Below are 23,523 nucleotides of genomic sequence, written 5' to 3' on the forward strand. Positions count from 1 at the left end.
CCTTTCTTGCCTCCATCATGTATTCAGTTCCCTTCCTAAGATTTATCCTCTCCCTGTAGATTTCCTGTGCCGTTGACAGAGCTGGCTGTCAGGAGAGAGTTGTTCTCTTGTGCTGTAAAGATCCCTGCACTGTCTTGCTCCGTCGGTGTAAATCACTCGGGTAACATTGCAGCTAGGATTGGATATTGGTCCCTGTGTCCTGGCCCAGAAGTAAATTGCTCTGACCTAGACACTGATCGCTGTGCGGTTGTCTCCTTTTTATTTTTGATATCCTTTCTGCGTGAGATGTTTCACTTTGTCACAAATAGAGTTCAGGTTGGGGTTTTTGGTTTTTTTTTGGTCTCATCCTCCAGGTTGCTCTCCTTTTTATCTCTTACAGCTGTAATTAGAAGCTATTTGTGGCTCCCTGTGGTAGATGCAGCCACAGTAGCAGCATCCTGCAGGCTCTACAACACTGACATGTAGTTTTTGACAGAAAACTAAATGTGGCTCACTCTGTAATCCATCAGGTAATAACAGCCTGATATGACAGTTGGCTTGTGAGCTCTAGCTAATATTTTGTAATCAATCTGACGGTCTCCACCAAGACAGGATGTACGGACAGGTTTAGGGAGTAAGGATATAAAGCTATAGCATTAGAACCTTTTATGAGGATTATAATTTTGATGTGTATCATTTTGGAGCTTGTAATTTGTGGTCTGTTGAACTTTACTGGGTTTTATTGATAGAAATATTTCTTACGTCCCCATTGATATGATTTTTAAGGTGAAAATAAAATCGAGACAGTATCGGCACTAAAAAATTACAGCCTTCAAAATAACAGTTAGAATATGAACATTGCAAAGAACAGTGTGAAAAATAGCCCATCAATGAGGGAAGCATTTAAAATGGGCAGGAAATGCAGGAATGTAGCAAATGTTTACTTGATTTGGCATTTGTCCTTGATAAATCAGTTATTGTGTTGATTGTTTAGTCATTTACTGCAGCAGTTATGTCACTGCTTCCTTTATTCCACTTTAACTGAAGGATATTCTGACATGATCCAGCGCGTATCACACCAAAAGGCTGTCTCTGGCCATCCGTATGGGATGGGTTACATAGGAGGCCAGAGCTCACTGTGCTGTCCCTTACTAGAAATGGGGGCTATATTTGACTCAGTTTCCCTGGAAAGTAAATGTACACGTCCTTTTTTGTGCTCAATGTAGAATGATAGGACCTGATAAAAGATGATTTCTTTTCGAGGAGACTTGCTGTATGGACTCATTATCTTCCTGAGTTCGGTCCTTGAAAGCTGCCTTTTGTTTCCGCAGTTGAAGTGTTTGTGTGCAGACTTTATCTTGTGGATCAAAGGAGCCTTCATCTGTAAGACTGATACAGTGATACAGATGAACAAGAGCCCCATTTTTGAATGTCCAGAATGCTTCAATGGCTTTTTAGAAATCTCTTTTTGTTTTTTTTATTGTTTTTTTTTTTTTATAGAATCTTTCAGTTTGGTGTTTATCACGCTTGTCTTCCCCTGCTGTTAATCCTCCAGGCTGTTGCTGTAACTCTAATTTCATGAATAGAAAATGAGAGGAAAAGTAGCCCAAATGAACACTAGTAGCTCCGCTTTGATGATGCGGACATCGCTTTCATTAATTTGAGTTTCTGACAGCTGCTTTGTATGATATGTACAGGGTGCTCCGTCGCCTCAAGGTGAGGCATGTTCAGTTTGAAATTGTGAGCGTGACCTTTTCTGACTCAACATTGGTGTGAAGCTTTGCTGGGCGCCCAGTCTATCCCCTCCCGACCTGCTCTCCCCTCGTTTGCCTTATGGGAGATTTCTAATTAAGCAAGACTGGGTAATCTCCTCAGCTAAAGTGATTAATGTTAGTAATACTCCATCATCTCATCTCTCTACACTGGCCTGCTGTTATCCTGACCCTGAACATATCAACCGCCTGTCAGCCGGCCGTTTTATTCCCAGCAAATGATATTGATTGCCAATAATGAGGCTGTCACGCTCGTGTTTATTTACGATGAGGCAGAGAGGTTTTCATGTCATGTGGGTATCAAAGAGAATCTAACAATGCCAAGGGTTGCGCTTGCGATACGACAGAAGATCATTTGTATTCTGGTCCACAATATTAATTTGTCCCAATTCTTTGTCCACCTTTAAGCCTTCAGGATCGATTAGCTACATTAGGATTGATTTGAGCACAGAACAAAACTTGGCTGCAGATAGTTCTGGTGATGAATGTTCTGTGTCCTTATTACTTTATGCTCTGCAGAAGGTGTTAGTTATTGGGAGACACATTTATTCTTTTTGGACACAAACACACACAGACACAGACACACACACACACACACAGACATATACACACACGCATGCTTCTACCACTCAATGCCACTCCAGAGGGATGTCCTGTCACTTTTGAAAGTGTGCGGTATTTGCCTGAGGCCCATCAGAGACCTACTTATAATTGCTGCTACCTGCGACCTTGACGACGCTAAATGAGGCTGGTTTCGAGGTCATGTTTTAAGAAGCAGCAGGAGAATTGAAGGCAAGAGAGAATTAATGAGTGAAAGTAGATGAAGTGTGGCTGCTGTGCTGCTCTGGCGGCTAACCACCGCTACACCCAGGTGCCATGTGACAGAACCCTAGCACCGAGCCCCAGTGCAGAAAGGGAGGCTGGTGCTAGATATCACACCCTTAAAGCAATCTACACCCAAATTTCACCCTTCAAATACTCACAAATAGCAATCTTGAGCTATGGGGGATATTTATTCTCTCCTGTGTTACCTCTTTGTGACTCCAGAATGCAGAAGTATAAATTTAGCTTGAAGCCAATTGCAACATATGGCCAACAACAGCTACAGCAACAAAACAACAGCAAAACTGCCCACAAATGTCGGTTTACAAACTCTCTATAGCATCATCCGGTTTAATCCACGTCGTCTTTATCCAACTGTACACTTAATAATCCTCAAACAAACTATAACCCTTCCGGTTCATAGCTTGTTTACACAACCAGCTGGTACATTCAGGTGAGCACAATCACTTGCACACGTGTGAGATAGCGCCGAACAGGAATTGTTATGTCGTATAACGTGTTATGTGCATAATTCAAAGTGCTTGTGGATTACAGAGCATACAGCAGAATAAAGACACAGATAATACTGGACAGTGAGTTGGTAATCAGATGTTTATTGGCGGGCGGCACGGTGGTGCAGTGGTCAGCACTGTCGCCTCACAGCAAGAAGGTTCCTGGTTTGAGTCCCGGCTCCATCACAGGATCTTTCTGTGTGAGTCTCCATGTTCTCCCTGTTCCTGTGTGGGTTCTCTGTGATACTCCAGCTTCCTCCCACAGTCCAAAGACATCAAGAGGGGACGAGGCTGATTGATACTCTAAATTGACCGTAGGTGTGACTGTGAGTGTGAATGGTTGTCTGTCTCTATGTGTTGGCCCTGAGATGGACTGGCGACTCATCTAGAGTGTACCTGGGATGGGCTCCAGCCCCCCCCCCCCCCCCGGGACCTTAACAAGATAAGCAGTAGAAAATGGATGGATGGACGTTTCTTGGCTGTTTAGCTGTTGTTTTGTTTTGTTGTTGGAGCTGTTGTTAGTGGTCAGATGCTGAACTTTCTGCATGTAGTAATACAGCATTGGAAAAATGTGAGCTCAGGACACTTTGTTGCGAGGACTTGAAAATGCTATAAACATTTTAGCGTGTGCTGATATTATGTGACAAAAATTTTGTCTTTTTCTTTTGTCCCTCCCAGACGCCATCAATCACATACCTGAAATAATTTCCTTTTATACCCTTGAGTCAAAATCAGTATGCACACACAGCATTCCTGACAGTAGAAAGATGGGGGGTCAGTTGTGAAGTGGAGTTGAGTGGCTTACTGCTTGGATGGGATAAGGAGGGGCATTACAGAGCTTGAGTTGAGGTTAGGCTGTGGTGGCAGCTGTTGGGATGGTTTACAAAACCAACCGTAAATAGATCCAGGGATTACTATTACACAGCATAGTCGTGGCCCTTTCATCTGAAGTCTGAGAGGGGGATGTGATTGCTCAGACGCTGCCAGGGGAAGGTAACAGCCAGGGGGACTCTCAGCTGCTATATTGTATTGCAGTGACCGAGCCCTGCCTGGAACACCTTGGCTCTGCATGGTAGATTACAACTCCGCTGAGAGAGTAATGGCGTAATACATCACACTGCATTGTTCAGTACTGCCCTGCACTGCGTATTATAGTCCATCCTAGCATGGCGTTGTAGCCTGCACCAACCTAATATCACCATTTGTCATCTTTGGTCTTATCAGACCGAGCATGTATGCACAGCTTCAGGATACCTTGTCATGCTCTGTACTCATGGAGCCGTTGCGGAAGGTTGTTGAAGGTCTACATTGTGGCGATTAGCAGGATTTCACAGTCGCAGTCGTTTAGGTTATCTGCTGTCGCACCGTTACTCAGCAGGACTGGACTACCTGTACTCATTCGGGAGGCCTGTGCGGCAAGGGTATTACTCACTGCTTCAGCCCAGCAAGCAATAAAGGATTTCTTCTCGGGGGGTGTAATGAGTTTTAGGATTAAGAGTAGAAAAGCAGGGAGCGTATTATTTCAAAAAGCTATGAATAATCGCACCTGCATGGTCCAGTTAACTTTCTATTGCTTTGGAGATTTGGAACATCCATGCAGACCTGGCAGTTACTGTGAAGCCTGCCATGTTCTACTGTGACAGAGAGGAACCAGGGTGGACATTTCCGCTATGATGAAGAGCAACACGTGACATGATGTAGCATGTGGAACAGACACAACATTGTAACATGGTGCAAAACATGCAACATGCTGAACGTGTGATGTTGGCTTTCCTAGCGGTTGGAGGATGACGTTACTCTCTTTGGCTGATTCTTAATAATTATTTACAAATCTTTGCATCGATGAGGACTAAATAATTTTGAAAAAAAATATGTCGTAGCAATTCTTTTTGAGTGATATTGCAATTGCAGAATAATGTACTGCGTTAGAGTGAAATAATCATGGTTTGTGTCATGACTCACATTTTAATCAGTGAAATGTTTCCAGTGCAATTTTTTTATTTATTTAACCATTCATTTTTTGCAGGGCTCATACTAAATAAGAACGTTTTTTTTCATATCTCTGAAGTACTGCAGTTCTTTGTTACGAATAGTATTTCGACACGCATTTTGCCTTTAATAGCCAATAATGCACTTCCTTCATGTGATTTTGGCCATTTTTTAAATTTCGATCAAATTACAACATATTGGTTGTTCCTTGTCAATTCCTCACATCTTGATATTTTGACTAGGTGTCATCATAGTAATATTGTAGTAATGATATGATCTAGATATTTAAAATGCAAATTAAGCAGTAAAATGCTGCAGTTTTCCTTCTTTACATTCCTTAGGGGTGAAATGAAAAATGAACACCTAATCCCGGTGTCTATTGCAACCATTTTATAGCGAGCTTTCTTTTTCTTTTTCCTTGTACAGAAAAGAGAGAAACTCGCGATAGTTGGAACATTTTAATTGTATCAGTACAGATTGGGAAGTGGTTGCGTTAAAATAGCAGGCTAAGCTTGTTTTAAGTAAACTAGCGACGAAGCTAAAAACCGTCTTCATCCATCTATATTTTCTTGACAATACTGATGTCAGCCAACAAACTCATTCCATCTTGTTCACCTCAACAGGAGAGTAATGCACTCTGTCTTCACATTTCAGCTACTCTGTTAGCTGCCATTAAACCAGTGGAGTAATGCATGTTTGCTAATGTAGTGCAGCCAAGCAACGGTCTGTTGTGCGGAGGTGGTCATGTGCTAGAAACTGTTTTGTATTTTTTTAGTGATGGAGAGGGTGTATTATCTGAGTTGCGTGATCTATTTGGTTTCCTACTTCCAAATAAAGTGTAAACCAAGTCCACAAAGAGAGAGCTCTCCTTGTATTTGCATTTTGCAATATTATTCGGGCTGAATCTTCATCTTGAATGCTGGAGGTAAATGTAATTACCACTAGCATCAGAAACATCTCACTATCTGGAGATGTTACACAGATACTGTAATATCAGTGCATCTTCATATGCCAACACAGCCACTGTGGTAAAGGAATCTTCTTGTTGCAGTCTCTTAACTTAACGCTGCGTGTTATCACATATCTGAGGGCCGAAACGAATGAAAACCACGCAGAGGTGTAGAAAAGGGGAAAGGAGTTCTATAAAGAGAAAAGTCATAAATCCTGTCTGCGTTTTGTAACAAAAGATTCTCCTGTGAAGTTCGTCTGGTTCAGGGTTCACATGCATGGCACCAGCATCAGCCTGGGGGTGGACATTTCCCATCTGCACCAACACACCCCATTCTCCGTACCCTGGTTTTACCCAGGCTAATTGCCGTGGCAACAGGCTAATAAAAGGGACTCTTGGAAAATATTTCTTACATGGGAGGAAGAGCTACATTCTCCTGAAGGTCTTGCTTTCATTACATGGTAAAAGTCAAATGAAGGTCTTTTTTTGTACACATGAATAGGCTGATTTGAATGCTCTGTAACTGCATCTTCATTGTGTAAGCAGATACAAATTGAAAATGTTAAACAATGAAACGGATAAATGTGCGTCGCTCCTGCTGTTGCTACCTCACTGTATTTTTAATTCTTCGGTCTCTTCTTCCCAACCGTGAGTTGAGCAATGGCGCTACGCTACCTGACAATGGTAACTATGGTCCGATGATAAATGGCTATCATGACTCATTGATGCATCCTTTTACCGTTTGTAACCAAGGGTACAGAAAATGCTGGTGCACACTTGTCTTTAGTGATATTGAGGGATGGAAGCCAATCATTGAGGTGACGCACAATACCACTCGTCTACAATCACACACACTCTTCTGCTTTCTGCACTTAGATGCTAACACCCACACATGCAGCCACACCCTCCCGATGTTTGTGGCTGAGGTGACTCGTTAGTGTGCACAGCAGTGTGTGTGTGTGTGTGTGTGTGTGTGTGTGTGTGTGTGATAAATGGCTGTGTGAATTATGAATGAAGGGAGATGACGGGGAGCCGGTCCACCCTGAAGCCTGCTTCTGCACTCACCCTGTGCGGATCGACTGAGCATGTTTGTTCAATCATACTGTGTTCTTTGCAATGAATTATTTTGTTGGTAGTTGTGTGTATTGCACCTTTTTATAAATGCATGAGTATGAAGTATTTTTGCAGGCTGAGAAATACATTTGAAGTAAGCCAGTTTTTGCTTTCTCTACGGATGAGGAAGCTCTCTGTTGAAATGCTCGTCTTCCTGTGTTTCATACTGTATTGCAATAGACTTTAATGTAGATTTTTATCTACCACCCTTTTCTTCCTCACCACACTTTCTTTTAGCCAATGTTTTACACGATGAAAACAGGGAATGTGTTTGTACGCACACTAGAGAGCTCAAAAGAAAATCTGTCAATTATTCACTAAACGGAAAAATAATTATTTGACACTGTACAGACTTCTGCAGACCTCTCAGTGTTGACTTTTCCCCCCAGGACAACTGGAGTCATAAATAAACATGATGAGGCCAATGCTGATAACTTTTAAAATCAAGCTAAAAAAAAAATCTTCCTGTGTAGCATTACTTTTAATTATTAATAATCACTCCACAGACGTTGAGCTTCTTTCTGTAGAGCACTTGGGGTATAAAATGTAATATATATTAATAAAAGCCTGATTATTAGTGAATAATACATCAAGTAACTATATATCACTGCATGACATTCAAATAAGACACCTTTTATCACTCTGAATTTGTTTAAATGATCAAATGAAAAAGGTTTTCATGGCTCGTGTATAGAGTAGCTTGACTACTGTTGGATATGTTAAGCTCATGCTTGTATCCTGTCATGGAATTCTGAACAATCTGTTTTTAGGCAGTCTATCATCTCTATTTTCAGGTTGAGGCAACATTTTTTATAGCTTTTCCAGAATTAAAGCAGCTACTATGAACTTTCTGTTTGTTGACAATAGCGGCCTCTCTGGTCAAAAGTGGTAATGTTTACCAGAATTAAGAAAAGCATTTCTGACATAGCTACAAAATCAGTTTTAAAGTACTATAGCTACTGTTGAACATTAGAGATGGCAAAATTAGTTCTGCTTTTTCTCTTCCTATTCATTGCTTACAGACAAAAGTAAGCTAACATCAGTAGTAGTGTAAAGCTGGTGTGTCTGGTTCTTGTCTTGGCCCGGCTCAGGCTTGCTCCTTTGGCTTCAGTGTGGAAGAACCCTCTTGTGTCCCCTCCAGCTGTCAGCCGCTCCTCCATCCACATACTCTATCGCCTCAGGAGTCCCCCATGCTGTCATTCCTAAAGACCAATGCTGACATGCTGCGTGTGTGTGTTTGTGTGTGTGTGTGTGTTTGTGCCAAGTACCTGCTATATTCTAAAAAGGTCAATGCTCAACCTCTTATCACTTTCACTCTTTCTTCGTGTCACTCTTTCTGTCCTCTTTCTCTTTTCCATCCCTCTATCTCACTGCTGTCTCATTCTGTAACCGCTGAGTCAGAGCGCTGCCCTCGCCGAAATGACACCTCATCAACAAACATTATTCTTATATAAACAGGCTGCATATCAAATTGTTCCCACCCCACATGCCCCCGCACCCCCCATAGGACTTATAGAACCTGTCAGTTTCGGCTCTTTAGAAGGACAACAATGCAAACAAGTGCCAGGAGACTCAGCAACCTTATTTACTCCAGCTGTATTGGCTTGTTTTATATTTAGAGTCCTCAGGGAGCAGCCCGGACCATTTTCATCATCAACCCCCGGTGAAGATGCCATTACTCAAAGTGTTGAGCGAGCTGTCCGTGATATTAAAGACAATACGAGGAGGAAGGAACACGAGGGAGGGGGATGTCTGCTCTGATCATTAACTCGGAGCAACAAACTCGGTCACTGTTTAATCGATGCCCCCAGTTGTCTCAGGTTATGATAGTACAGCATGTTTATTTAGTTGTGTTCCATTTCCTGACAGAAATGAATTAGTAATGAGGTTCTTTTCATGGTAATTGCTTTTTTGAGGTTTTGTCAATGATTTGTATCATCGTGAAAAACGGTAGTTCTTGTTGCTGCCTTACAGACGCTTAAAAAAAAGCTGCTTTACGTCAGTGCTAGTCTTTAAAAAAAAAAGAATATTCATAATCATGATTGATAAGTAATCTTTTCCATTTTGAGATGATTGTATATTTCAGTGCCGAAGTGAATTTGTGTCTACCGGTGCATGAGTCCTGATGAGAAGTTGCGCATCCTTCTGCAAGGAGATATGAGGTAGAGGAGGAGAGTGAAATCGTGCATACAAAGCAGGAGGAAATAATTGAAAAATCCAAGATATTGGATGGGGAACCGGTGTTTACCACAGATTAAATATCGGAGTGATGGTTTTGATCCAAATTGGAACGGGCCGTGAAGGCGTTACAGCGCAGAACACCAGAAACATTTCCCTTCCACGCAGTCCAAATAAATTAAAAAACATTTGGATTTATGCATCTGTGTGTTTTTAATGTGTAGTTTTCTACACTGTCATAATGTAACGTTATACAAAGTGCAATGATAATAATAGTGATAATAATCAAGGAAAAAGACCTCTGGTAGAAGTATCAGTAGATGTGTGTCATTATTGTATTGAACCTGAGAAAATGTGGAGAAATGAATTGGAAATGGAGGAAAGTAAGCAAATGTTTGTTATAGTTATTGAAATATTTACGGAACTACGAGACATGATCAGCGACCAGCAACTATCAAAATAAGTAACAGACTATAGCAGGTAACATAAAAGATATTAAAAGGTTGTTTTTTTTTTTTAAAAGATCAATAATCAATTGTTCAAATGCAGATGATGCATTTCTCAAATAAAGGTTCTATCTTGGTGAAAACAACTCATGAAACCACAAGGCAAACCTACCCAGCCAGTTTTTAAAAAAAATATTTATACAATTAAAAAAAAAAAAAAATCCAAGTAAAAATCCATAATAATTTAACATAAAATGACAATATGGCTGCCAAAGAAAGTTAGCTGCAGTGGTGGAACCAATCACGGTACTCAGCTCAGACCATATTGGAAATGTGTAAAGTTTAATAGGATTCTGTTGTTGGTATGTTGCTATATGATCTCAATAATAGTTATTTCAAACTTTCCAACAACTTTTGATTTAATGTTCAGTCCTGTACCACAATTACGACGATCTCTGGTAACCTCACTTTTGACTGATATACGCCCGAATATCATCCCTGATCAGCTTCTTCATCCAATTATTGCGTCATGATAAATACCATTATCTAAACTGGGATGGTAGTAACAGTGAAGAGACTGAATTGAAATCAATTCTGCGACTTCTATTTATTGCTTAAAATGACTTCTTTGTTTCTGTAGTTGACACTTTGCTGTTTATAAAAATGGATTTTTCTAGCTGTAATAGTTTTTGATATATTGGGGAAATTGCATAAAGTGTCCAATTTATGATGCCGTGAGCGATGAAAATGACACACTCCTGATAAATCCAAATTAGGCTGCCGGGACCAAAAAAAACCCAACTAAAAAAGCATTTTTTTGGCGCAGCAACAAATGGAAAACTGTTTATTTCTTTTAGTTCTATTAAATCTCCTAACCAGTAACTAGTCTGAGCTCGCTTCTTAAGCAATCCCAACTATTAGAAATCATTTTAGCAGGAGCTACTTGCTGTACGGATCTGTATGTTTCTACTTTACATTGGATGAAGTGAGCACTTATACAGTTTATACTCTTCATTAATATACATAAGGAAAAAAATGAGGTGGAATAATAAAGTGAGGACAACCTGCAAAAGGTTTATGGGAGTACGATGTACGAAGGCTTCATAAAACGGCTGTGAGCAGTGCCCAAAGGCCTTAAATCTTTTCTTTAAGATTGATTGAGAATAATTTTTTTTTTTTTTTTTTTAATGGGCAATAGGAGGCTGATCACCGCTGAAGAAAACTGATTGGGAAGCATCTTTGAAACACCTCAGTGACAATCCCTCCTCAATTTATAGCGAACAGAACATTTTTAAATGTTCTTCAGAGACGAAACTGTGCATGAAGCTTCTACGGTCACCACAATGGAGACGATGAAAACAGGGTGAAGCCATTAGTAGTCAAAGGAAGTTGTGCTGGTGATGGGTTTGACAGAAGAGAGGAAGGCAATGTAGAGAGAGAGAAAAAAAAAAGTGATGGAAAGTGAGTCAGAGTTTTCAGGATGATGTCAGCCTGGGCAATTCCTCTCGGTGAAGTGCCCTTTAAGCTCATGTGGTGATGAGGCCAAGGAATATCAGCCGGGGCACGAAAGAACAGTGAGGATAGTTGGATTTTGGAAGGAGGGAGTGAAAGATAGCAAGTTACTGGAAGATTGACAAAACATGGAGAGCACACTGGGAATTTTGAACAAATGGTGCGGGGGGCGGGGGGCCGGGGTGGGGGGGAGTAAAGATTTTGGAGGGATGTCAAGTGTATCTGTTGTTCTGCCAGCAGACCATGGCAGCCTGGGACCTGTCAAGGATGGAGGGATCAAAGATACAGAATACAGAATGAGTGCAGAGAGTCAGACAGAAGCAAGGGAGAGTTAAAGACTTTAGAGGGATATCAAGTATTTTTATTGTTGTTTGAGTGAGACCATCGTAGCCAGGAAAAACTAAACAAAATCAAAACAAAAAAAATCCCTCTTGCCAAATACGGAACTTTTGTTTTAATGGCACTTCTGTTTGTAGCATCGAAGGCCGGAAGAGGGGAAGGATATTGTGCTTATTAGAAAGAGAGGGTGAGGCTCTTTTTTTTTTTTGTGCTGGTGTGTGTGTTAGCACTGTGTTGTAACCCTGAGTTTAGAGACATGTATTTGTCCAGAACCGGAATGTGCGGAGAAAGTCCCGGTAGTGTGTAAAATAGGAGCACTTGGAGTCTGTAAGTGTCCGGGACTCAGAGGAGCTTTACACCCTCTGAAAATGTTATTTATATCCAAATAGCTCATTAGTTATAGACTTCAACAGTGCATTTTGATTTAAAACCGAGACAAATTGAAAAGCAAGGAGAGCGTTTGGTGTAGCTTTGTCCATACGGCACAAGAGGTCACGACGAGAGCGTTTCTAAAACTTTTTTTTTTTTTTTAAATGGAACAGTTTCAAGTGACGGATCTGGAAACTGCCGTCATAGTTGCCAAAAACATGATCTCATGGAATAGACGTGTGAACTGCACATCCATCACTCCAAAATGTTCCTACGTCTTTTTCTTTCTGCTTTTCATCGTTCTTCCTTCTAGCGGTGTAAAGTAAGGAAACGGTTGTGAAGCAAATGTTAGCAAGTGAGGAGTTTTCGTGACATAATTAGCAGCGATCCTTTCTGACTGATCAAGTTGAAGAATATTTGGTCATTTTACCCAAAAAAAAAAAACCAGAAGGTAGCAATCAGGGAAGTATGAATCAAGATATTAAAAAAGTATATCAAAACGCACATTTGTATTGGGATGATACAAGATGTATCGTCTCTGTGTACATTATGTACATTTTTATGTATCGTAAATATTCTCCAAGAATTGGAGTGACAAAGCCACTATAGACCAAGTAAGCATTTGTTTCAACCCCGTGAATGATATACACAACAAATTAAGGCGCTGTGTCACATTGGGGAGTTAATCGTTTAAGTCCTCATTGATTTGTAACATTGCCTGCACATTTTTTCAAAGGGAAAGAGTAAAAACGGGAGCGATGTCTCAACAGTTTGACAGATCTGTTGTCTCACAGCAGCATTGTAAATGGCAGCCATTGTGTGATGTGTTAGTTGTGATCCATAAATAGCAGAGCACTTGTACTTTAAGCAATACTTCACCCAAAATGCGTTATTTGTTTTTTAGTGACATGCTGTGGGCTTGAGCTCATGGAAAAAGAAAAAAAAAATTCTCTGCATGGCTTCTTGATGGAGGTTTTTGGAGCTAATTTTTTTTTTTAGCTGTATTCTGAATTTTGGACTTGACAAGAAGTCATGCAGGGAAAAAATATGTTTTGATGCGTTCAAGACACATAAACGGTGAGTGATTTCAAGGTAAATTGCAATTTTCGGGTGAAGTACGTTGCTTTATGCTTGTGGTAAATAGACACAAGTGTGAAACCTCCCCTTGTCAACACATGAAGCTGTCCCCTCTCTTGAAACATCTCCTTCTTTATGACAACAGTTTCACTAATTCCGTCCAGCTCCTACCTTGTCTTTGTTCAGTAACCTGGGATCATCAGGAGTGTTCAACTGTAAAGATGAAGGTCAAACGTGTACCCTTCGTTGGTCGTCCTTGACTCAGGAGACACGCAAACTCACTGCACCTCCTTTACTGTCAGAAATGACAGCGAGTCTCAGTGATTCCTCATGAAAAATGCATACTTGTCTTTCATGTTTTCTGACTGAATGGGTTCACTCAGCAACAGCATATACATAAAACCCTTCATTCCACCAACACCATCTCACAGCCTCCCTCTAGGCTGTACTTCTTCTAGCTGAGTCTTTATCAATATCGCCCTCCTCTAGTTTCTAAACCATGTTGTTTTAATGAAGTCCTCTTTAATAGGCTGTCATATTGGACACATCTCCTGCTGTTCCTGCTGCCCTCCTCCCCCTACAAGGACAGGATGTACCGTATATCCCATGATGGGAAAGCAGTCGAGTGAGAAGGAGTGGGTGCTGCTGGTTGGCAGTACCATCTGGCCCAGAGAGCTGCCTAGCCTGGCAATGCTAGTCCCTCCATGCCACCTGCTCTGATGCCCCCTTGGTCCCATGCTTGGCCCTGGAATGCAAACCTGCCTTTATCAGAAGATTAATATGTGTGTGTGTGTGTGTGTGTGTGTGTGCATGAGTGCATACTGATTCAATCAGGTCGGACAGCTCTTCTTCCCTATCTGTTGTACACTGCTGCATCCAGTAAGTCTCCATGGGGACAACAGCATGAGTTGTTCAGTCTCACTTGAGCTGCAAGCGACGGTGTTACTTTTTTCTGATGAAGTTTATTTTTTTATGCTTCCTGTTGGATCGGTAATCTTACGCCTTATTTATATCATGAAAATTTGAATTCGGTGGCACGGTGGTGCAGTGGTCAGCACTGTCTCCTCACAGCAAGAAGGTTCCGGGTTTGAGTCCCGGCTCCATCACAGGATCTTTCTGTGTGGAGTCTGCATGTTCTCCCTGTTCCTGTGTGGGTTCTCTCTGGTACTCCAGCTTCCTCCCACAGTCCAAAGACATCAAGAGAGGACGAGGCTGATTGATACTCTAAATTGACTGTAGGTATGACTGTGAGTGTGAATGGTTGTCTGTCTCTATGTGTTGGTCCTGAGATGGACTGGTGACCCATCCAGGGTGAACACCGCCTCTCTCCAGAAAGCCGCTGGGATAGACTCCACCCCCCCCGGACCCTAAACAGGATAAGCAGAAGAAAATGGATGAATGGATGGATGGAAAATTCAATTCTTTAATAATACTTCACTCTGATATTATTAATTTCCTTTTGTGACTGTGTATTTTAGAACCTGACCTCATAGTTTGCCTCCTGCCAGTTGTCCTTTCTGCTCAGGTCTGCTGGAGGCTTTGTGTTTGAAATGAGCACTACAATCACAACGTGAGCTTAATTCAGTTTTTTTGCGTATGTTTGTTCAGCACACCCACATCTACGCTGAACTATCACGGAAAAGACGAGGTTCAGGGGTTGGCTTTGTCCCAGAAGAGCTTGGGTGTGCTATGAGGAGGTGAGAGGAAGGGAGGAGTGGAAGTGATGCTGTTGTTTGTTTGCAAAGTGCCTTTCTCATGACATGCTCTTCTGTCCTCCACAAAGGGGATTGGAGAGGGAGATAATGTGACTAGGCTCTCAAGGGGAAAGGTTATCTATTGTCAGCACAGCACTTTAAGTCCCAAAAGACCCTGAGGCTATACTGCTAATAATTCTCTATAATTTGTAGAGTGTAATCAGAGATGGAGGCCGAAACACACACACACACACAAACACTCACACACGTACCTGAATCAAAGATTATCAAACAGATGTGTACAGACAGACTCACACACATTCAGCTGGAGTGGAACATGAGACATCAATGTGAACACACAGTGTGAAGTCCCTTGACCTTTTGTCCCCCCATGGTGAAGCCTTTAAAGCACAGTTGTATTCTGATGATGCTTAAATGCACTCTGCGACACAGTTTGCTGCCTGTCAGCGATGCTATTTCAGCTGCCACAAGGTTGGATTGTAAAGACGAGCGATAGTTCCAGAAGGAACAGGAACGCACACACACACACACACACACACACACACACACACACACAGACGTCTGCACACACTTGAACTCCCTTAACCCCTCCAACAAACACACTCAGATAATACAGTGCATATCTGTAAGAGCCATTCTAGTGGATTCATCTCGATCCTCCCTGCCTGTCAAGTCTCTCCGTGTGAAATGACTTTCTTAAACTATCTGGATGTTTGAGATCAATACATGTCCTCATGTGAGAGCGATGGCCATGGGCTCCTGATATAAAACATGTGATGCTTCTTTTAATTTGATAAGAGGGGGCGCACTGAGGGACAAATGAAGAATTGTTTACCTACGTTGTTGAGTGCAGTGATCTGCGTTTTCTGTTCGTTCATCAGTCCAGTCTTTTCTCAAGTTTGCATCGTGAGTGATGAAAAAGCTGCTAATCCTTATATTTTAAGGTCTGATAGGGCAAATGTTTGATATTTTTGCTTGAAAACAATGACTTAGCAATTAATGCAGCTCAATGTAGTGTGAGCGTAAGTTTCTTAAAAAAAAATCCCTAAATCCATGCAGTGCTAATCTATTTTAATGTGTCTTTTAAGTATCTTTATTTTATATGTTGTGAAATCTTCTTCTCTTTCCTTCGCTTGTTCTTTCCAGTGATGTATTTCTACTTTGAAACATTCCTATATATTGGATATGCTGTTAGAAATTGTAGCTGAATGAGCCAAGGATTTCTTTACAGATGTAGTTGACTTTTATTATTTCTCTGGCTGCACCGCCGTTAACAACGATTTACATGGCGCTTAACTTATTAATAAATGATACAGTGTGACTCACGTGCTTGTGCGTTGTACTGTATGCGTTTCAGCTGGAAACAGACCTAGCTAGTGTCACGACTCTATTCAGCTCAGTCTGATATGCCGAAACAGACAGGATAAAGGAAATTTGCGAGCCCTAGTGAGCCCTGTGCTCACTGCCCGACACTGTGGAACTTGATTGGCATTTGCCATAGAACACCAGAGTTGGCAGGTTCGCCACTGGCGCCCTGTGCTTTTCACAGATGAGAGCAGGTTCACCCTGAGCGCATGTGACAAATGTGAAAGGGTCTGGAGTAGCCATGGAAAATGTTATACTGCCTGTAAAATTGTTCGGCATGACCGCTTTGGAGGTGGGTCAGTAATGGTCAGGGAGGCATGTCCATGGAGGGATGCACAGACATCTACAGGCTAGACAACGGCACTGTGACTGCCATTAGGGAGCGGGATGAAATCCTTGAGCCCATTGTCAGACCTTATGCTGGTGCAATGGGTCATGGGTTCCTTCTGGTGCATGACAATGCACGGCCTCATGGTGACAGTATGCTGGCAGTTCTTGGGGATGGAGGAATTGATACCATCGACTGGCCCCGTAGAGCCTCCCCCATCATTTTTTCACTTTGATTTTTGGGGTATCTTTGAATTTGTCGTCTTTAGGTTGATGATTTTCATTTTGATCAAATATGTGGCATCATCCCATCACATTACCCAGTCCTTATCGGTATAGATATCCAGCATTACTTTTTTTCCCATTGAGATCTGATGAGCTACTTTATATATGTATATTTTTTTTGAGCAGCGCAGTTTGAGATACTGTATTAAAGAAAACAGAAGAAAAGAGATGCAGGAGAAAATAACCCCGTTGACCCATGAGCTGAAGCAAAAGTCAGTGTCATCGTGGGAGGCACAGAGAAATCTGATTAGCAAACTAATAAAATCAGTCGACACAGCGTGTGTGTGTGTGTGTGTGTGTACGCGCTGTGTTTGTGTCTCTGGATCCATATCTGAAACACAGTCCTACTCACACGTTCTCATTCTCAGAGGCAGTGAAATGCTCCCCTCAGTTTCCTGCCGCCTCTTCACGTCTGCTGTGCCATTCTGCATCACTGATGCAGGGAATGAGTTCTTTGTTATTGCGTTTTAGCACCTTCATTTCACTTCCTCAAATCCTCATCCACCTGGATATCGACCTAGCTCCAGCAAAGCCATCCATCCACACCTCCGCTTGCCGTGTGTTTATGTATTGGATAAGATGTGTAGGTGGTTGGAGGGGGAGTGCTTTTGTGTTTACATCTGTCTCTTTGTGTGCACTGTCCTCTCACTTCTTCTCATCTACTTGCCCATCTCAGTATTTGTCCTAGACGGGATGTATGTGCATGTGTATCTTTGCAAAAGGGACTTTGCTTGTGTCTTGCGTGCAGGCTCTTGTGTGTGTGTGTGTGTGTGTGTGTGTGTGTGTGTGTGTGTGTGTGTGTGTGTGCGTGTGTGTGTCAGAGAGTGAAGCCTCAGGGGGGCTCAGCACAAGCTCAGCAGTGGCAGGTCTGTCTGAATCACTTAGGGCAGACAATGCTCCCAACCTGAGGCTCTGGCTTCACTGACTGTTGAATTATGTGGCTGTGCACACGGTCACAGGTACTTAGCAGTGCTGCTGCACACACACTCACACACACACACACACACACACGCAGGTACCTGTTACTGTGCCTGGGACTTGTCAACCTTTCCCACTGATAGAAAACAGTGTTGTAGATAGAAAAATGAAGACAAATTCAGTTACACAGACTTGATCTCATCAGTTGAAATGAGAAGAACCCAATAACTTCTTTCTCCATATGCTTGTCTATATATATATATATATATATATATATATATATATATATATATATATATATATATATATATATATATATATATATATATATATATATTTGAAGGCAATTAACAATAAACAGGAAGAGAGCCATATGTCTGCAGTCATGATTAAAATCACTCAGTGGGAACATCCTGGTGACTCAGTGTCTGCTGTAGAAAAGGGGAAGAAATTTCAGTGAATATGTGAAACATGCTTGCAAAACACCTTAAGGCTTATAGATAAAACTGAGCTCTTGTAGTGTTGTTTGTTCTTAGGGGACAAGTCAGGATTTTAGAAAAAGTTGCACAAATACATGCACACATGCCTCATAGGACTAAATGGAATGATAACACATTGATAGACGACTGAGGAGGGTGCAGGTGTTCAAATATTTGGCCCCCGGCCTGTTGCGTCTGAACTGGTTAGTCTCACGGTCATCTGTCACACATGCAAGATTTCCATGCATGCACTTGAAGGCAGGGGAAAAAAAAAATTAACTTTTTTGTCTATCACCTGCAAACAGCTAGAGAATGTTCACATTGATTTCTACCAACCACCTGCACATTTTGTTTGGCTGGTAGCTGGTGCTAATTTTGCCCCCACAACTGGAGGATGTATAAAGAAGTATGAGGAAGGATATCGGTACTTCTGCACAGACATTCTTTCTCTGCCTATGACTGTGGAGCAGAAAAAATATGTGCAAAAGAAATTATTGAGGACAAAATAAATCTTAGCACCTTGGGAAAAAAAAGCATCTGCACATGTTGTTCTGTCTCTTTAGCACTAAGTTGTTGCTTCTAGCTCATTTGTCAGGTTTTAGATATAAGTAAAAAAACAAACAAACATGAATGGACCACGTCTTTTTTTTTTTAAGGATATGTAGACAGGAATAGCTCTGCATGACCTTGTTTTTTCAACTGGAATAGATTGATATTCAATGCTTCATCCTCACTTCATTCTGGGTTTCTGCCAAACTGTCCAAAGGTTGCTTATATAATTCGCTGAGGGAATTCATCCTTCTGGGTACTGATCTTATGCTGAATCCTAAAGTAATTTTACAAATAATAACACCTTATCCTCTCAGGGACGAGTAAATCCAGCTCAGTCCTGTTCATCTGAGAATAAAACCTGATTTACGTCGCAATCTTTCTAATTCTAGGTCTTAGGACCTACCTGATCTCTGGAAGAAAAGTGGAGCTGAACTCTCATTGTAGCTGCTCCCAGTTGGGGTTGTCTGGGTCAGACCAAGGAGAACCCCGGTGCACCACACCCAAGGTACATTCACCTGACGGAGCTCCTCCAGCCACCCTGCCACCAGATAGAGCCAAGGTGAGCGAGCTTTATCTTCCAAAATGATTATTTATCACTTAGTATATATTTAAGTCCAGCATCATTGTCATTCACCACATCCATTGCCTGAGGAAGAACGCTGAGCTGCATATTCTCTCTCTCAGCCTCTTTGATATTCATCTTTGTCTGCTTGTGTTTGTGTGGGTGCAGGGTGTGAGAGGAAAACTTAAAACATAACTTTAAACCTCGCAACAAATGATTCCCTTAATATTATGCTCAACACGGCTAATGTTGGCGCCCACTCTTCCTTCTTTGTCTTGACTCAAGTGTATTACTCGAGTCCTGCAAAAATCTTCCAGCTCTCCATCATGCGGGGAAGGCGGGAGTTGGCTGTGGAGTCAAAAAATATATGATAGAGTATGATGGGAGACAGTGGAGGAGAGTTCTGCAGCATGCTGATGAGCTGACTACATCCAGGAGCTGGGAAGCTCTTCTCAATCCTTCTACTGCCTGCTTCTTGATTTACAGCTTCTCTTGCACAAATACAGATATGGAATCACACTTTCAATAGCAACATTTGAATGTGCGAGAGGATTTACAGCGCAAGTGTGATAGCAAATGTTTGCATGTTTAACGCAGCTTGTAGATACACCGAGAGACGCCTTATCTCTTTGTGCTTACATTGTGTTGGGTGGGTGTGTTTTGGCTTCTCGATACACCTGTCACATGTCAGTGTCATGGTCAATCATAGCGTAGCTGTCGCACAGAAGGCTCTCATGAACCATCACTCTTGACTGTGCTTGAAGAGGATGAGTGGGATTAAAATAAAGACCTTGGGCCCGAGCGTAGAGGCCTCTTGTTTATGCACTGTTTCTAAAAGGCTAAGAAATAAAGCCAATAAAATGTAGCAAAAGGAATGAAAGAGTAGTGGAAATGACAAGTTTCATCCCTGCACTGTTGTGGTGACGCATGTATTTTGTCATCTTCCCAAGTTTGTTCTCTTTTTTTTTTTCCATCTTCCTGCCAAATTGTCCCCTTCTCATCGCTACCTCCCTGCAGTCTCCCTGTATATCCTGCAGCACCATCCTGATACCAGGGGAGGATCAGGTTCTGGAGGAAAGAGAGGTGCACAATGGCTGCCATGACGACCACAAGACCAATAACACCAAGGTTAGGCTGTTGTTACCTGAACCAAACAGATGGGACATTATACTCTTTATCTTGGATGACAACCGTCTGGATTTTTTTTTTTCAATGTGCTCCTATTATTCTATCGTATGTCTGAGACAGACTGGAGCCTCATCTAATTTGCAGTAAAAAATATGACTCAAAAATAGTTTTAGGATATAATGAGTCCCATTTTAAGTGTGCCACAGACACGTGCAAATGTAAATGTGTGTCACCGTAGCTCCATCAGCAATGATAATATATTTGGAAATTCAGGACTGCTCCCCCTCCCCCTCTTTGATCTAGGACTCCTCAGACCTGAGGAAATGTCCCCCAGCAGTTTCTGCTGGCCGCAACCCGAAAGCTCTGAACGGTCTGCTCAGTCCTCGACTGGAGGCTTTGACCAACAGCCAGACGTCACTGTGTGAGATGCTGCAGGAGAAAGAGAAGAAGGCATGGGGGGGAGGAGCCATGGGTATGGACCACTCAGCTCTCATCCCTCTACGCTCCAAAAACTTCAGGGAGAGGAGTGATGCCCACTTTGTAGATGTTATCAAAGAAGACAGGTGAGACAGATGGACCGGTAGGTTAGTGGATTAAGGTCATTGTTCAAATTTGTTATCTGTTTTGTTTTCACTATCAGGCTGAATGCGCAAAAGCTATCAGGCTGCTTTTCAGAAAGTGCGTGGAAGAGTGTAACATATGCCATGTATGTATGCAGGAATGCTTCACGAGGGTTGTTCTAGTTGTATAATTAAACACAATCTCCTCTCTGCGTGTGACAGCCTGATGAAGGACTATTTCTACAGACCTCCCATAAACAAGCTGAGCCTCACCTTCCTGGACAAGAGCCTGGAGTCTGCTTACCGGATAAGCTACCAGGAGGAGGTGCATAAGTGTGTTTGTGTATGTGTGTGTGAGAGATATTTTGTATGCGTGTGTGTTTGAGTCTATTTTTTACTTAATCCACCTATGCTATGGGTTTGCCATAAATGTCATTGATTTGATTCATCTTATGTGAGTTGTTCTAAACAACTAGTGTCACGATTCTAATTTGGTTAGATGCCATTGACTAGTCTTCCTGCAATCCATAAACATACAACATGACAATATAATACAGGACAACATCTGATCTCTGTTGCCCCAGAGTGTAGGCATGTAATTTCCTATGGTTCTGCATGTTTGTTTTTTTCTGTGTCTGTCTGGGAAGCCTTTTAGCTCTGTGGTGTGACCAGATTGGTCAAGACTGCGGCAAAGAAAAATCACTGCAGGACCTCAGATGTAGTTTTGTATGAGTGTGTGGTGCCCTCTGCTGGTGTGACTCAGAAGTGCGGGTTCAGTGTCACAGCTGCATCTGTTGCTAAATTTCAGTATTAAACATGGTGAACTCACTCAAAATAATTCATCTTCCAACACTGACTGTGAGTTGCTGCTGCAGACGTTGAGTAAGAGTTGATTTTCCAAAAATGTTTCCATTTCTTACATAATTACATTTATGTTTCTTGTGTTTTTTTAATGCTTTGTTTTATTACAGCTTTTTTCCTCTTTTTTTCCCCCCGTCTCCTAGGTGGAGAACCAAACAGTGGTCCAGACTTTTGCCAGTCCAACATTCAGTTCTTTCCTGGACATGCTGCTGTGCTGTTTTGTGTTTCTGGCTCTTTCATTGGCCTGCTTCCTTCGACCACTTGTCACCCAGCTGAGTCTACCCACACCAGCTCTCATTCTGACTGCTGCAGCAGCCTTGCTGGAAGCTCTCGCTCTGTTGTTTGCTATACGGTGAGACAATAAGATATGAGGTTTGAGCTTAGGCCCCCAAAGCGGGGCCCAAAATGAGATTTGATTTTGGCCCACTAGAGATAATAAATGAATAAAATAGTAGTAGAGTAGAGTTAGAGGAACCAGAGACGGTACTTGGATGTTATTTTTTTGGGATTATTTTCACCTATTCAAAGTCTGTTTCCATGACAATAAGGACAAATTGCAAATATTAATTTTCACAATGCTAATTGAGTTATAGTCATATAACATGGGGAAAAAATACAGAGGTAAGTGGCCCCTGTGTGGCTGAGGGGCAAAGACATCAACAATGAACCACAACATAACACACCAGATTCAAAACTAAGTGCTGCCTTTTCATTGTACCTCTCTTTCACTTCCTGTCTCCTTCCTGTTGGTGTCTAATAAAGGCACAAGATTATAAGAAAATAAAGAGAAGTAAGGGACCTACAAAAATGTCTCAATAGTGTTTTAAGATAAAAGCATGTGTTGTTTTGTGTGCTCTGAAAGTGGACATGTTTAAAATATATGTTATATATATTAAAATTTAGGGGACCCTCATGAATCAGATTGACATACTTGAATCAACTTTATATGTCATAATAATCTGTCACTTCAACTACAATCTTCCTGTTCTTCTTCAGTATGGCTTTCCACCTAGAGGGTGCTCTCAACTGCACTCGGTTGCTGATGAGAGCAGTTTCAGGTTGGGTGCCTCGTCACTTCCTAGGAGCTTTCCTGGTTTCCCTACCAGCTGTGGCTGTCTTCTCCCATGTCACCTGTGACATGCACCTCTCCATACAGGTGGACTTTGAGTTTCACACTTTTGTCTATATTAAAGTAACATTGTGGTACACTCACTTGCGAGTAACAACAGTCATCCCTCCTCTAACTGTGCGGCCTTTCCTGCACGATGTTATTTGAACAGACGTTATACAAAACTCTTGCTAGCTTGGGATGCCGTTTTCAAGTACTGGGAGTTAGCTGTGAATTCTCGTTACAGTAAATCACAGGACATTTTTGGAGAAAGTTAAGTAAAGAAAGAGAGACCCTTACCTACTGCTCATCAGTAGCTCCATGTAGAGCAACGGCTTCTTAACAAGAACTGCCGCTGGCCCTAATGGATGGTCATGGTTTTGTTTCTGTTTGCCCCAGTCAAAGTGAGTTGTTACAATAGTGTGGTACTCTGCTGATTCTCCTTTTACCACTTGGTATCAGCAGAGACCACTGCTGCTCAGTACAACTCCATGATTTATCGACTTTCCCATTCAAGTCCCATTGTGGGTCTGCTCCTGACTTGTGAAGTCACCTATATTGACTTGCTAGTAAATTTTGCTTCTGACCTTTATTTAATTGTCTAAT

General features: G+C 41.8%; 1 protein-coding gene across 2 annotated transcripts in view; it reads left to right on the plus strand.

Moving 5' to 3' along the window:
* adcy9b (adenylate cyclase 9b) overlaps positions 1 to 23,523 on the plus strand; it is a 33,741-nt gene that overhangs the window by 4,560 nt on the left and 5,658 nt on the right. For both annotated transcript variants that reach the window (XM_086184556.1, XM_086184557.1), the window contains exons 3-8: positions 19,088 to 19,257; positions 20,278 to 20,388; positions 20,692 to 20,951; positions 21,171 to 21,273; positions 21,953 to 22,161; positions 22,806 to 22,965. In XM_086184556.1, coding sequence (XP_086040682.1) covers positions 19,088 to 19,257; positions 20,278 to 20,388; positions 20,692 to 20,951; positions 21,171 to 21,273; positions 21,953 to 22,161; positions 22,806 to 22,965 — 1,013 coding nt within the window. The remainder of the gene's footprint in view (positions 1 to 19,087; positions 19,258 to 20,277; positions 20,389 to 20,691; positions 20,952 to 21,170; positions 21,274 to 21,952; positions 22,162 to 22,805; positions 22,966 to 23,523) is intronic.

The sequence above is a fragment of the Aulostomus chinensis genome, chromosome 18 (assembly GCF_037954235.1).
Source record: "Aulostomus chinensis isolate RoL2024-O1b breed Wild chromosome 18, RoL_Achi_v1.0, whole genome shotgun sequence".
NCBI classification, from domain to species: Eukaryota; Metazoa; Chordata; class Actinopteri; order Syngnathiformes; family Aulostomidae; genus Aulostomus; species Aulostomus chinensis.